The sequence below is a fragment of the Balearica regulorum genome, chromosome 3, assembly GCF_011004875.1.
Source record: "Balearica regulorum gibbericeps isolate bBalReg1 chromosome 3, bBalReg1.pri, whole genome shotgun sequence".
NCBI lineage: Eukaryota > Metazoa > Chordata > Aves > Gruiformes > Gruidae > Balearica > Balearica regulorum.
In genome coordinates, this window is record NC_046186.1 from 63,946,951 (window position 1) to 63,962,138 (window position 15,188).

The 15,188-nt window shown below is 43.9% G+C and overlaps 1 protein-coding gene across 3 annotated transcripts in view; it reads left to right on the forward strand.

The window, feature by feature from the left end:
• The window catches only part of PDE7B (phosphodiesterase 7B), a 178,749-nt gene that overhangs the window by 89,306 nt on the left and 74,255 nt on the right, over positions 1 to 15,188 (forward strand). Inside the window, exon 1 of one of the 3 annotated variants that reach the window (XM_075748190.1) lies at positions 6,233 to 6,910. The exons of the other annotated variants lie outside the window; for them this stretch is intronic. Coding sequence (XP_075604305.1) covers positions 6,673 to 6,910 — 238 coding nt within the window. The 5' untranslated portion in view covers positions 6,233 to 6,672. Of the gene's footprint in view, positions 1 to 6,232; positions 6,911 to 15,188 lie in introns of those variants that run through there. 3 annotated transcript variants of the gene reach the window in all.

The window sequence follows — 15,188 nt, forward strand, 5'->3', positions numbered from 1 at the left end:
TTTCGGCTACTCACTTTATTTTTATAATTTCAAAAGACAGGAAAAGACAAAATCATAGTTGCGAGTTTTTTCTATATACCATAAGGGGCAAGGATACTATACAGCCACTAATGCTGTCTCATTAAGGTTATAGGTAAAAGAAGAAACATTTCAAATGTGGCACATCTCTCATCTTTCAAACCGCTGCCATAATTTTTAGATACTTATGTCCCAACTGAGAAGATATGTATGTACATGCTCAGCTTTAAAGATGGCAGTAATCCTTTTGAATTCATTGAGACTATCCACTTAATACTAGTTATTTATTTAAGGGATATGCATCTCTGATCCGGTAAGTCCCTTTTTCTACTCAGGCTTTTTTTTACCTATTTGCAAAAGGAATCCTGCAGGATTCTGCAGTTATTCTTGTCATAGGGTTATTACATAAAGATGATGACTAGCATTTCCACTGTCTCGTATAATAGGTTATTATTTTCTGCCTACCTGATTTCTACCTACATTTTCAATTAGATGCAGTGTTCTTAACCTCCCGCTCCATTACCCTAGTTCATTAAGCATCCGTTGCAAAACCATTGCAATGATCACTGCGTAACAGCTGCCTTTTGGGATGGCAATGAGTTTTTCTTAAATCTCTTGAATTTACTTTGGGTCAGGTAAATCTCGCTTGCATGTAGGAATTGAGGGGAGGAGATAAACTAATGGAGTCCATCAGATACATTGTGTAACACAGTTAAATATAGTGCCGGCAGTTCCTTTCGTACTCATCCTTCAGCTTATCATTATTATTTTCTTATTATAGTTTATTAAGATGAGATGACTCTATTATCTGTTATCTGTAATTTCCTTTAAAGCCACATAGTTTCACTGTGTACTGTGGGAGATTTGAAGCATCAGACTCAGCATGCTGAACTTTGAATTTTCCAAAGCTGGCAATGGAAAAATTACACAACCTCACTGTTTCCAATTAGTTATGGACTTCTGTTTATTCCTTTACCACAAGCATTTTTGCTTAGTTAGTAGTACAAATTGTTAATCATAAAAATGTGCTATCGCACATATGCTGAGAATGAAACAGGGATTGGCTCCTTGCCCTCCAGAACTCAAGCAATCCTCACTCGTCCGTTTCCAGAACCTTTTTTCCGAGGAGTCTGATTGACTGACAACAACAAGCAAAAGATTACTGTGAACCCGTAGAGCACCACTGCCTGTCTTCAACATTTCCCAGTAGATGAGGTTCTCAAGGAGTGATGCTGTGTGCAGCTCAGGCAATAACAAATAGTGCATCCTACTCTTGACAGTGAAATGGTAGCAGATAAAAAAAATCTCCTACTACATACCTTGAGTATGCATCCAAAGAAAAAGTTAGTAAATTGTTAAGAATTCATAGTAAAAATTAAAATAGTAAAATAGTAAAATAATATTAAAATAGTAAAATAATGTCAGGGTTGGGAAAAAAGTTCTGAGATAGAGCTTACAGACTTTAGTATGTCCAGTCTAGAGCAAAGACATAGTAACTGTCTCCAAATAAATGCAAAATTATTCATATTTAATAAAGTAATGGCAATGATAGTGGTAACTAAGAGCAATTGTTCTTATTAGTAAGAATAAAATTAAAAATAATAGACATCTGGAATGAGACAAATGTGGGGCAAAAAATAAGAAAAGTATACTAAGATTTTTAAAGCAATGAAAGAATCCTTCCAGGAGTTCATTAGAAAAATTCTTGCAAGCTCTGCATAACTCTGCCTGCTTATGTTTCTTCTGTCATATTCTCCAAGCCTCTTAGGCACTCTCTTCCCTTGTCCCTTCTGAAAGTTACCCACTCACATTTTTGTTTTCTCTATTGCTCCTTTTGGGCTGCCCTGCAAATGTGCAGCACCTTTTTTATTTATTTATTTTTTATTTTATGTGTAAGGACTGTGTCCCAGCATTCGCAGTCTTCTCTTTTATCTTAAACTCACATCTCACCCCTGAAGCCTTCTAAAACTTGATCCCATTGATGGTGCCATCACTTGGTTCTGATCCTAGGCCATGGCCTAGCCTATTGTCTCTGTAGGACTCTGCGACCCCTAGGACAGAGGAAAGGCATCGTTTTCATAAGTGATTACTGATATAAGATGATTCAGCTAATAAGTGTCATCTCAAGGCAAGTGCTTTCTAAAAATCCGTATTTGATAGTCTTTGTAACTGGTCTTTACATTTGGAATATTTAACGTTTGCTAACAACTTTTGAAAAATCTGGTAGTCTTTTTCCATTTTTTTAAATAATATACTGTATAAATAGACAATATCAAATCTTTTCAGGTACCTGTTTGGGAATGTACTCTTAGTAAGTTGTGACATGACACAGTGGTGTGGATCAGCTCAAAGAACAGACTAAATTTCCAATAGTAATGAATCTGCCACTCAACTAATTTATATGCCATTTTTTTCAAACATCTGCTATCAGACAGAAGTGACATAATAGAATATAACTTCTCCTTTACAATCCTGTTAATACAGAAAGGCAAAGACGCCTGTACTCTGAGGAAGCTGTCAGCAAAGTTGCAGGCTGGAGGTCCCAGTATCACTTACAGTACTGGCAAGCAGGGGGTCATTGCTGGGGAATGAAGCTTGGGGAAAGAAGCAAAAGGAAAAGGCTGGGGGGGGGTGGAGGGGAAGAATCAAGGATCTTTCTTCACCATTCTTTTTTTACAGCTTTTGTGTGTCTGGACTGATTTGTTGTGGGAGAGCTGCTGGAGACAGTATATTTGGCACAGGACAGGGTAGCTCAAAGCCAAAAGGATGGTGCTATTGCCAGTTTAAACCATGGCTTTTCTTTTTTTTTTTTTTTTCTTCTTTCTTCCTCCCTCCTTTTTCTTTGAAGGAAGGAAAAGAAAAAAGGGGAAGAAAGGGACTTGCAATGAAAACCAGAGCAGTGGGTTAACGACGGCCCTGCAGGCTTCAGTAGAACAGGAAGATACACGAGGCGCTTGCTCTACCATCTGGCATGCAATTCTGCTGCTGCTGCTCTTAGTACATAACTTTGGAGTGAATAAGCAAACAAGTAAAACTTTTTAAGAGACATCAATTATGAAACACCAGCTATTAATCTGTCAGCTTACTCCCTTCCCTTTTCTCCCACCACAGTATTCCTTTCTCAAGTCTTTTCCAGTTCTCGCGTCTACCTGTGAAAATACGCACTGCCTTGTCAGGTTTTCAGATCCAACTCCGTTCACCTTTTCTTTGGCATTGCTTCTCAGGATGAACTGGGGCCAGAGCTAATACATTTATATTTCTCTTGTAATCACTTAAGCTTCTTTGAGTTGGAGAGAAACGCAGTTAGTAGCAATAAAGCCGTCCATCTCTGTTGAAAGATTTCCTTCAAGTCCGCCTGGAAGTGAGAATGCAAAAGAGAAGTTTCAGGTGAGCTGAGCTTGCTCAAGGGCTGTTTAAAATGCAGTCACAAATGGCTGGGTCCATTGCTGCGTAGGAGTATGTTAGGTTTTAATTCTGATGGCTTTTCTCAAGCGCAATGAAAAGTGTTATGTTGAGGTCACTTCTTTAAGTTGGGTAAATCTTCATAGCACAACTGAAGTCAGAGAAACAGAGAACTTGCAAAATCCGAGTATTTTGTCTCTTAAAAGTCTCTGAGAGTGAAGCTACAGCTGATTTTTGATGCTGAAAACCTCATAATCAAATATATATCTTCCGGGCTTTCTTGTAAGCAGCTCTTATCTGGCTCCATTCTTATAACAAAAAAGGAAAAGCAATCAGTAATAGCAAAATCTTGGAAGCATTAAGCATAAGTAATCACTGAATTGTACTACAACTGTGAAGCACAAGTTTAGTGAGAATAAGATGTATTAATTTACAGACATAGCCATGAATGCCAAGTAACATTTTTTACACAATTTATTTTTTTCATTCACAACTGCTGATCCTTAAACTGGCCAGAAAGCAGGGAAAAAAAGAAACTCCAGGCTGCCTAGCGCAGTTGATTTCATTTGACACAACATACTGTCTGTTAGGTTTATTACACAGCTTCCTAAAACACGAGAACTGTAACAACAACAGATCACAGTTTCAGTTTGGTTTTGACTGGCCTCCTGCTTTGCACCGGTAGAGCTGCAAGTGAAAACAAACACAACAATTAATGCTTCGATTCTGAGCGCCTGATCCTATCCCCAAGGCAGGTACGTATCCAAGTGACCCAACTACAGCTGGCACAAAACTTTTCACAGTTTTAAGGATATAAAAAGGTAGCATAGATTTTGAAAACTCAGAAGATAGCTATTGCTGCTATCAAGAGGCTGGGTACTAAGTTCTGTTAAGCACTTAAATATTCAGATATTCATCTAAAAATTGGGCTGGACATCTGTGAATATATTCTCTTCCAAGATATCTGGTACTTTTTGCATCCAGTGAAGCTGGAAGTGCCATAAGGATAGCCCTTTTTTCACACCACTGGCACTTCTGCTTTTTGCTGTGCGGGGAGCAGGAAGTGCAGAGGTAAATAAAGAGGAAAAACAAAAACTGAGAAAAAAAAAAAAGTTACTGCAACTCCTTGTAGCTCAAAACCAAAATGAAGTAATTGGGGTGTGAGGTTTAACTCGCCCAGTAGGCAAGTCTTCATCTTCTAAGTCTCTTGGACTGAGTTGCTTAGTTTATCCCTCTCTAACAGGAACAACATTGCTTTATAAAGTAATTGCACAACATGCTCTAATATGAAAAACCTAAAATATCACAAGAAACCATATGAACTTAAAACCAATAAAAATTGCCTTTTCACAAAATTACAACCATACACTGTATTAATGTGTTAATGCTTGTGGTACTGCACATCATCTATTTGTTTTCTTTGTTCTTAACCCCTTTGTTCCAAGCGTCAGGATATCCTGACGCTAAGGACTCTGCAAAATAACAGTACAACAACAATAGTATAATGCTTTGGAAGCACTTCATGATTTTCAAGACAGAGCCACCCAAAAGTGTAGTATATTAATCGTACGGCACTACAGCCTGCAGTCAAAATAGGGCTAGTTTTTGACAAGCATTCAGGTCATCAGTTTGAGGTGGGAACATTAAGCATGGCAGAGGATCCTAAAGCTGGGCAACACACTGCCCCTGCTGATGTTGGCATGAGGAGGAAAGGTTTGTGCACCCTGGTTTCCGCAAGTAAGGGTGTTTGTTAACTTCCAGTCCATTCTCTTGGCTCCTCTTCCTCTGTGAAGGAAGATCCTGCTTGTTTGCCAGTTTATTTTTCCATCTGGAGGAAAGGCAGAACATTGAATGTAACCCGAATATAACAAACGCATTAACTACGCCTGCTAGAAAATATTATAATGCCCATGAAAATCCTATTGAATAACTCTTCTGCAATTTTACTGAAAAGTAAGTGCTGGTGCGAGCCCACCCTCCACTCCTCTGCTGTACACTCGGTAAACCAAGGGCTAAAGCACAGACCATTACCAGCAGCAAGCTAAAAGGGATATAGCGTATAAAGGCAAAATAACACGTCTGCAAAGCGCAAGGCCCCTCCCGGCCAGGGACCCCAGGGAAGGGACGGGTGCTGCTGCGGTGCCTGCCCAAAGGCAGCGAAGAAGCCCGGGGAAGCGCTGGCCGGGCCCTGAGCGCTGCTGACGGCTGCGGAGCCCAGCAAGCCACTTCATTTCTGCATGAGACACAGCACTCGCCCGGGCGGCTTTGCCTTGTTTTTAAAGATTAGCGGTGAATAATTGTCTTCTCGTTGGTGTCTGCGAGTGATCGCTGCCACCAGGCAGTTGTCCTAACGTGAACCCATTCAGGTGGAGCTTTGCAGCCAAAGGGATGAGGACGCGGGTCAGACCCCGCACCCTCCCCAAAACCGGCTGAAATGAAACTCGTTCCTCTCGGACCCGTCAAGCGCCGGCACCTTCGCTACCCTTTGCATACCCGTTTGGGGTACTTTCCCTCGGGTTGGCGTCCCAAAGCGGAGCAGGCGGGGGACACCGCACGCCGCCAGCGGACTCGTGCTCCGCTCCCGGCCCTCGCAGCGAGCGGCGGGACGTGAATCACCGCCTGTACTCCCGGCCGAAGGGCGGCCGAGGTTACCGCGGGGTTTGACTAAGAAGCCAAAACCCCCACCGGCTCCGCAGTCAGCCCGGCGAGGGCGAGGAGGAAGGCGGGGGGGGGGGTGGGGGCTCCCCCATGGCATCACGGCGCGGATAAAGTCAAACCGCCTCCTCCCTACCCTCCTCCTTAGTGCACTGAGGGGCGTGAGGGGTGGCTCTGCCCGCCCAGCCCCGCTGCCCCCGACTGCCGCTGCCGGGCTGCGCCAGCCCCCGCGCCGCGCCGCCGCCGCCGGCAGCAGCGGCCCGAGCCCCCGCCCCTGCCCCCGGGGCTCGGCGCTGCGCCGCGCCGGCATGAGCGGCGGCTCCGCGCCTGCCCGCCAGCCGCTTCGTCCCGGCTGCCGGCGCCTGGCGGCGGGCTGAGGGCGCGCAGAGGGCGGCCGGCGAGCGTGGCGGTCCGAGCCCAGCGCTCCTTCCTTCCGCGCCCGCAGCGCGGAGCCAGGGCCGGGCGGCGGCGGGGCGCGCCCCCTGTGCGGGGCGGCGGCGGTGGGCGGCCGGGCGCCCCCGCCCCGCTCTGGATGCCCATCGCGGCTGCTCGGGCCGGGGGGTGGCTGCGGCTCCCCGGCGGGGGGCGCGGGCCAGGATGCCGGTGCTGGAGCGCTTCTTCCCCGCGGCAGAGCCGGGCAGGCGGAGGAGGACGGGGGAAGAGCCGATGCCCTTTCCCATGGGCAGTCTGCCCGGTTATCAGCAGGGGACCCTGGCCTGGGACTTGCCCGAGATGATCAAGATGGTAAAGCTCGTGTGGAAATCCAAGGGGGAGCTCCGCGGGGCGAAGCACAGAGGGGTTTTGGAGAGCGAGGATGCCCTGAGTGGTTCGGCAGGTAAGTTTCCCCCGACCTGCTGCTGGGGGAAGCCGGGGGGGAGGGGCGGGTAAACGCGGCTGGGGGCCGGGGATGGCGGGGAGCCGCGGCCGAAGCCGTCCCGGCCCGTCGTGGGGCAGAGCCGCTGGAGCACGGGGCTGCTGCCGCCGGAGCGGGGCGGGTTGGAAAGGCGCGGGGCTGGGGAGCGCTGCCCCAGGGGCGTCCGGGTTTAAAAACGTGCTTTTGCGGCTCTCGCCCTCTCCCCCCGCGGACATACACACACACACACACACACACACACACACACTTTGTGCCGGAGCTGGAAGCCAGGTCCATTTACTGATGGCGCTCTCCCCTGCAATCTGTTGCGTGCTTTTATAAGCGGAGCGATAAAAGCTCAGAACTAGAGCAAGTAGCTCCGCGGCTTTGAGGGTGACCCTAAGCGAGGGCAACTGGGCTTGGTGCCGGCGCGGGGGAGCCTCTAACCCAGCCCGCACGGAGCTCCGCAGCGGCAGCCCCGCGGTCAAGGGAGGGGTGAGGGGGGCGGCCGCGGGGCGCCCCGGGGCCGCCGGGCAGCTCGGCCGCTGCAGGAGCGGGGGTGGCTGCGCTCGCCCCAGCGCCGAGGGCTTCCCCGGTTGTCTTAGCTGTGGCTTTCTAAGCGCGTGGCCTCTCATCATACGCCGCCAAACTTCACTCTCCTCTTTGAGTGTGCTTGGCGCGTTTCACATGATCTTCCCGTGCTTCCCATCTGCAAAGCGGAGCGACACCCTTATGACTTGTGTTAGCTACCAGTGTTAAAAACTTGAGACCCATTGTTGGAGTAACGCTGCCCCATCCCACTACTTTCTCTTTGAACGTCGTATATTACTGGCTAAAGAGCACATGCGGTTTTTATTAACTGTATAAATCTTGCATGTCAGGTTTTTTTCCCAACTCACAGTCATGAAGCCATATGGCACCATATCAAATGCTTTATTGAAGTCCAGGTTAGACTTCTTGCATTTTCATTATGTAGAAATGAGTTGTCATGTTAGCATGGTGCTTCTTACTTCTGATTAGTTGATACTGCATCTTATCTTATGCTGCATGTCACTTACGGTTCAAAACCTCTTGCCTTCTGTTGGAGGCAACCTCTTGTCTCCTTCAAAACCTCTTGAATTCTGTTGAAGGCTCATAGGCCTATGATTGTCTCAGTATCAGTTGATATTTTTTTATTCTCCTGTCATCGTACTACCGTGACTAAATAGCCTTGCTGAAACTGTGTGGCTTGTTTCTTCAGAACTCGATTATCTCATCTCTGCAACCTGGTCACTAAAGTCTTCCGGTGCTTTCAGTCTTCAAAGATTATGCCTTCATCTTCCTTTGCTGTACCCTTTATTGAGACTATAATTTACAGTATTTTGTAACAGAGTAATGTAATTTCTTATGTAGCATCACCATGTTGCAGGTATTTCAAAGTGCATGTGTGTGTATGATGTAGTGTGTGTGCGTAACTGTATATATAAACTTGAATAATAAGTAAGTGTCTATGTATGACTTTTGAATGCCCATCATGGTTGGCCGGTTGGTCATTGTATGTCCATTGTTTCAGATGTTTGCAATTAAGCTAAGAAATGTATGGTTCACTTCTGTTTTGAAAAAGGGAAGGTAAGCTCTCAGGCTCCAAGGAAGGTGTACAACCTGCCATCCCACTCTTTGGGAGTCACTTCAATTTAAAAGAATAGTAAGAGTGTTGTGGATAAAGAAATGGGAGGTCAGATTGCTCTTTAAGACTTGGATTAAATCAGCTGGGAATGTACCGTAGCCAACCAGGGAGATTGAGGTTTGTGTGGTGAATGGTGAGTGTTCAGAGATGGACCCTAATCAAACAGAACTTAAAAATGCTGCATTGGTTACACCTCATGTATGAGTAATAGTGGTTTTTCAGTATGCTCGTGTTGTATCTGGGGAAATTAGTTTCATTAGGTAACAAATGAGATTCGCCTTCAGATTCCTGGAGGCAACTAAAAATGTGCATGAATGTACAGAGACAGATCAGTCCACTAGCAGGATATGAGTAACTTGCATTTACTCAAGTGTCTATTACTCGTATCCTGTGAAAGGACAGTCCTCTTCATGGTGCCAGATCCTATTTCATAAGCTCAGTTGACTTGCACCAGTACAAATCAGAGCAGGAGATGACTCTAACTCTCAACACTTTAAATACGAATCATCAGACAGTTTGAGTGAACCAGACCTGGGTTGCTGGTTTTTCCTCCTCAGCAACAGTCATCCTAGTAGTTTTCCCTCTTGTGGTTTCATTTTAGTCACTTAAAGTACATGGTAGTATGTGGGAAAACCAGTAAATGCTGAAATCTAGTATACTTAAATAAGTGCAAAATCAAAGAATGCAGAAATGGGAAGAAAAGATAATAGTTTGGAAGGATCAGTAGTATGAGGTACTTGGCTTTGTGTTTTTATGGTGTTTTGTACACATTTGGCTCCTTTAAAAAAAAACCCATATGACCTACATCTTATAAAAAGGCAGTACTTCAGTAGGAAATCAGGTTTTCTTCAGGTGAAGCTAAAGCAAATAACTTCTGCTCAAGGTACTGCTAGCTAGGCAAATAAAGGTTGATTGTTCAGTAGTAGAGTTCACAGCACTTTCCACATCAAGGGCTTGTTCATTTAAATTTGTAAGTGTTCATGTGATAACTCATGTTCTGTTATCACATCCTCATGAAACTACTTTGCTTACAGTAGAAGAGGAGGAAATAGATATGGATTCTGGAAGGAAACTCTCAGGATTTCTGCCTTGCTTGATCATGTTAATAGAGATTTAGCTAAGCAAATTCCCTTGTCCTAGCCTGAGTGATGGGACTTGGCTTTGGGTTGGCTTTCTAGAAAGGAACAACCCTCTTAACCATGGGTAGTGAGGGGGAATGACAGCTATATCTGGACATGATGTCAGTTCTGTGGACGGCAATGTCTTGGGGACCCATATAGCTGTAATTCATACCGCATTCCTCTTTCCTGAGGTAGGAGTAGAGAGCTGCTACAGACTAAAGCTGTCTATGTGTCTTGGGCTCTCAAATGAAAGAGCTGTATCTGGGTCTTTCATCTTCTCGTTCAGTACTGAGAATAAGCTACTCAATCTCCCCGGCAAAAAGCATTTGCAATATATCATGCAGCATATAGTTGGGATGAACGAAGAACCCAGATCTCATGCCTGGGGTTTCTAACTATTTTGTTTTCCTTCTAAAGCAGTAAAATTCACATCTTGAGCCCTCTCTTATTGCTGCACTGCGTTTTAAAGTTAGTGTCAATTAAGACTGCAGACCTTTCTCCTGCTCCTGGCCTGCTGTTGCTTAGTAACTCTTTTTTCCCTGTCTCAATCCCTGACCAAAGCAGCACAAAACTGTGGTTTGGTGAAGACTCTCTGCCAGAAGCCATTTCACATACTCAAACTGGACATGTGATAGCAAAAAGTGCAATAATGGAAGATAATTAATTTGAAAAGCGTTGGGTGGGAAATGGGTGTCATTCAGTGTCATTCCTTACAGTGTTTCAAATAGATTATTCGCAAGCCAGCGCTTCTAACTTGAATAAAATAACAGCATGTGTTGATATTATGACAATTGAATTATTCAAATAATTCTTAATTGAAACCATCTTGATCTCTAGGAGGGAACTGTGTTCTCTTTATGACCCTAACTTTCTTATCACTCTCTCCTAGAATTCAGCAGCAGCTTGGCAGATTAAACAAACCTGATCAGGGAATGGGTATAGGTCTGCCTCGAAGAGTCTTCCTTATAAGCATTAGCAACCTCTTAAATTTACAGTGATCATCCCAGATAACTCCAGTGAAACTGTCTGTACTATTTGAGTCTTGCACATGTGCAGACACGCGAGACTTTCAGAGAAGGTGCAGTGGTACTTAGAATTATCGAGGTCCTTCGAGACACTGATCTCTGTGGGTTTTTTGAAATAACTCTGAATGTTTTTCTCCACCTATCTCTTTCTTTCTGTAGATGTTTTCTCAGAAATGTTGGTTCTGATTCATGCATGCATCACGCTCATTGTTAGCTGATGAGTCCCTTTGCCATGAGGAGGAAAAATAAGCAGTACCACACATCACTCCTGTTACAGTTTGCTGCTGGGAAGATTTCCCCCAGTTATCAATGTGTCCATTTAATTCTCCTCTTCAATCAACTGTCTCCTTTCCAACTCAGTAATTTATTCAAAGTTCTTGCAATTGCCCAAACTGACCTTGCTCTTTCAAACCTTACAGCTGCATGCTGAGCAATCTTGTGATATACCTGTTGGAGAGGTCAGAGTTAAATAATCTGTGTGCTTCTTCAATGGTTACTTGAAGGTCTTCCCTAAAGTTACTCACAAGACCTCCCAAAGACTCAGTTCTTCCACGATGTCCAAGGAAACGTGCCTTCAGCTTCATTTTTCTTTTGTGATAAACAACTTTTATCACACTGTGCAGTAGCTTTGCTGCGCATGTTAAAATAAACTTCATGCTTCCCCTTCCCATCATTACTTATAGAATTGTGGAATGGTTTGGGTTGGAAAGGGCCTCACAGCCCATCTAGTTCCAACCCCCCTGCCATGGGCAGGGACACCCTCCACTAGACCAGGTTGCCCAAAGTCCCATCCAACCTGGCCTTGAACACTGCCAGGGAGGGGGCATCCACAACTTCTCTGGGCAACCTGTTTCACTGTGTACTTGCTGAATCATATTTGGCTGTGACATCTTGAAACTCATGCATGCTTTTGTAGTTCCACTGCAATAATTAATAATCATAAAATGCATAAAATCTGAATCTGTGAATTACTGACAACCAAATGGGGGTTTGGCTAATAGCTTAGCAAGCTCATAATTTTGTGTAGTTGATGTTGAGCATGTAAATGCCACAGATGTAAATCGCAGCAATAAATAAAACACAGGAGCTATCAAATGGCATTGTCTTAGGATCTGACCAGTCTCTTGTGTTATTCCTCACATTGAAAACAGCTTCATTTGTGTCCTGCTGAGAGATGCACAGCAGGCAGAAGGGCAGCTTGGTGTATCTTCCTGAAGTTAGGTTTATTTTTATTTTTATTTTTTATGTTATGGTTTATGTTATGGTTTATGTTGAGACTTGTTAAATTCATTACACTTACTAGGGACAGAGAATGTGAATTTGATAGAATCAAGGCTACCTGTGGCAACCTTGATTGCTCTCTGACTGTTGTGTTGAAACTCCGGCCCCTGAGAATAGGAAACATGCCTTCTATATTCTTGTGAAGAGCTGGTTAAATCAGTGGAACTGTGTGTGATGGTCTCATCAAGAACAGTGAAATTAGATTGCATGCAGTACCACTTCTATAGTGTGTGTATGTAGAGCGTTGATAAGACTTAGAATTCAGATCACATCTGCGGGTAGTGCTGTTCAAACATAACTCCAGGTTACTGGCTGAACACAGGTTAGCAATACATGTGATTTGGAGTTATTTCTTTCTGAAATACTTTGCTAATTAGAGAATTGGCTTCAAAGGTCCAAAAAATAATTTTGAGACATTAAATTGTGGTCACTGTTCAAATTCTGGTCCTTTTTTAGCACCTAACGCTTTAGAAATATTTTTAAAATGTCATGTAGAGTGAGAAGTGGAACTGATATTAAAAGTCTTTGGTTTTGAACATGTCAAAATGAGCTGATGTGTTTGTCAACGAAATTCTCTGTTTATTTTGGGGGGGGAAATTTTCACTCAACTCTACCTTTAAGTGTTTAACATCTCTCTCTTACTTCGTTCTTATGTAAATTTTCTGTTGTGGATTTGTTAGGGTTTTGGGATATTTGGAAATAAGAGGTAGAGCAGGGATAAACATTAGAAATAAATTATCTGAAAATCTCAACAATTTCTGAATGGTCTTTCAGTTCAGCCTTGCTGGCACATTTTTTGTTTGCTTTATTGTGAATGTTGGAAAACAAAATTTGTTTGCAGAAATACTTGGAGAAGCTCTTCCAGCAGCTGTTCAACTATGTACAGCCACAACAGAAAGAAAAAGATTACAATATGGAGTTAAGACTTCAGGATAACGTTAGCAGATAAAATGTAATCGTCCAGGTTGGGTGTTGGCCAGCATGCAGAAGGTAATGCTGCCCGTGTGCTAGAAAAGCGACAGAGGTTTTATTGATATGTCAACTCCGAGACAAATCAGCAGTCTGCTAAAAACTATAAACACAAATAGAGCAAATTCTGGTGAGTTGTAAAATGGTGGCGAGATCTGTTGCTTTCAGTGAAGCTCTTCTAAATATCAGGAGCCAGAGATGGGGCTTTATATATAAAAATAGTGTTTCTAAAGGAAAAGCTACTGCACTATAATACAAACAGGCTTTTTGATGGTTTGGGGTTTTTTGTATGCTTGTTTGCTTCATTAAGGTTAAAGCTGATAGTTTTCTTTTATCTTTGGTAAATTGACTCTTAAGTGCTTTATACTCTGTGAAGAATTAAATTGATAAACGGCTACCAATAGAGAGCAGTAGTGATATTAGCCATGCCTGCCTAGTAGTGATAATTTTCTGTATTGCTTAAATGTTGTGAGAGAAATGTTTAAAATGCACTGTGGGAGGCTTGATACTACATCTAACTTCCAACCTTTCTGAAGCGGGAGTAGAGCATTGTATGCAACGTGTTTGCTATTTCAGCGCTCATAACAAACTTACAGCTTGTGGTCTATCAGACTTCTTAAAACTGTTTGCTTGGAGACGTGCATCCCAGGCAACTTTCTGTCATCCTGCTTTATGAAGTGTGAGTTTGGCTTTCCAGGCAACTCAAGGAAAAGGGTGCCTGTGTCAACATTTTCTCCACTATGATCTATTCTGACCCCCTCCCCAGAGCTCTGCATTCAGAATATGATAAACCGTGTTAGTTACGATCACTCACATGCTACTTAACTACTGCCACATTTCCAAGGGGCATCTTTACGAATGGGCAAACTTGTGTGAATTGGAGTCATACTGCAGGAACTCCCCAGTGTCAGCTTCTTTAGGTTGACTGAAAAAATTCAATTGACCTCAGGCTGTTTCTTCCCAGTAGTTATGTGCCTGGTTCTGGCCATGATGCTGTAAAACATGCTAGTCCTCCCGTGTTCCCTTGGTCTGGACTAAAAAGTGCAAATACTTTAAAGAAATCTTCTTGAGAATTCCAGCTTGAAACATGCTTTGACACTTGTTAAAATCTTTTTGTAAGTCATCCTAACCTTGTTCAAAAAGAGCATTTTAGCCTGCTTAATTATGGGATAAATCACAGTAACTTTTAAGTACTTGGCTGGTACTTGGTGTAGACTTGCAAATGCAAGACAAAAATGTCTCAGCTCTTCATTTTTTCCTCAGCTTGCAACATGAAATCTCTTCTGTCACTGTTATGGCTACAAACAAACTCTGTATGAGAGAAGGAATAAATCCTTCTTAGTAACCTCCTAGATAAAGCATTCTTTCGGCTCTTCGGTGGATAGCAAACTGTGGTTTTCCCTCTCCCCTCCTGAAATCACTGTAAGATCATAAAAGTTCCTTGTTTTAACCTGTCACCTGCTAGGAAGAGGCATCGTCCTGTGAAGGTTCCTGATGCTGCAAAGCTGAACGTAGTGTGGTCTGAGGTGTATACAAAGGGGAAGGTCAAACACAACAAGGGTTTAGCAGGCTCATCATCAAGAGTATTGCTGTCAGATCTGTCCCGTATTACAGTAGCAATAAAGGGGCAAAACCCTTCCATTGCTCTTTGAACAGAATATCCTGAAATCCAGGTATCCTTCAAAGTTCTCTCAGAAAATGGAATTTTTTAAATCAGCTGGCAGAGCAGAGGTTGCTGGCAATCCTCATGAGTGCTGCCCTGTGGGAGCGCTCCCCAGTCTGGGGAGCCGAGAACCTGATTCGGGCTGCACTGAAGCCAGGGAGAGGCTTTCCATGGACGTGATTGGGCTTTGTTCTAAGCCGGGATGCTCAGTGGTACTTGTAGGTGAAACCCTGTGGAAGATGTACTCTTAAGTGTCTCTTTATGCGCAGGAGACCATTTGGAGAAATTGCTGTAAACTCCTCCAGCCTGATCCCTTTTGAAAGGGAAGCGTGTAAAGCTCCACTTCCCTTGGGAGAGTATGAAATCCTTTCCTCTGTAGCCAGCTCTAGCTTGTGTGGAAGTAATGCCCTTCAGATACTGTTATCTCAGTGTTCTCCTGCTATCCCTGACCTAAGATAAGGGCAAAGTGTTAACTCTATGGCCTACTTACCAGATGCTCTGTGCAGGTGCAGTTAGAAATGAAGCAGTATCCTGG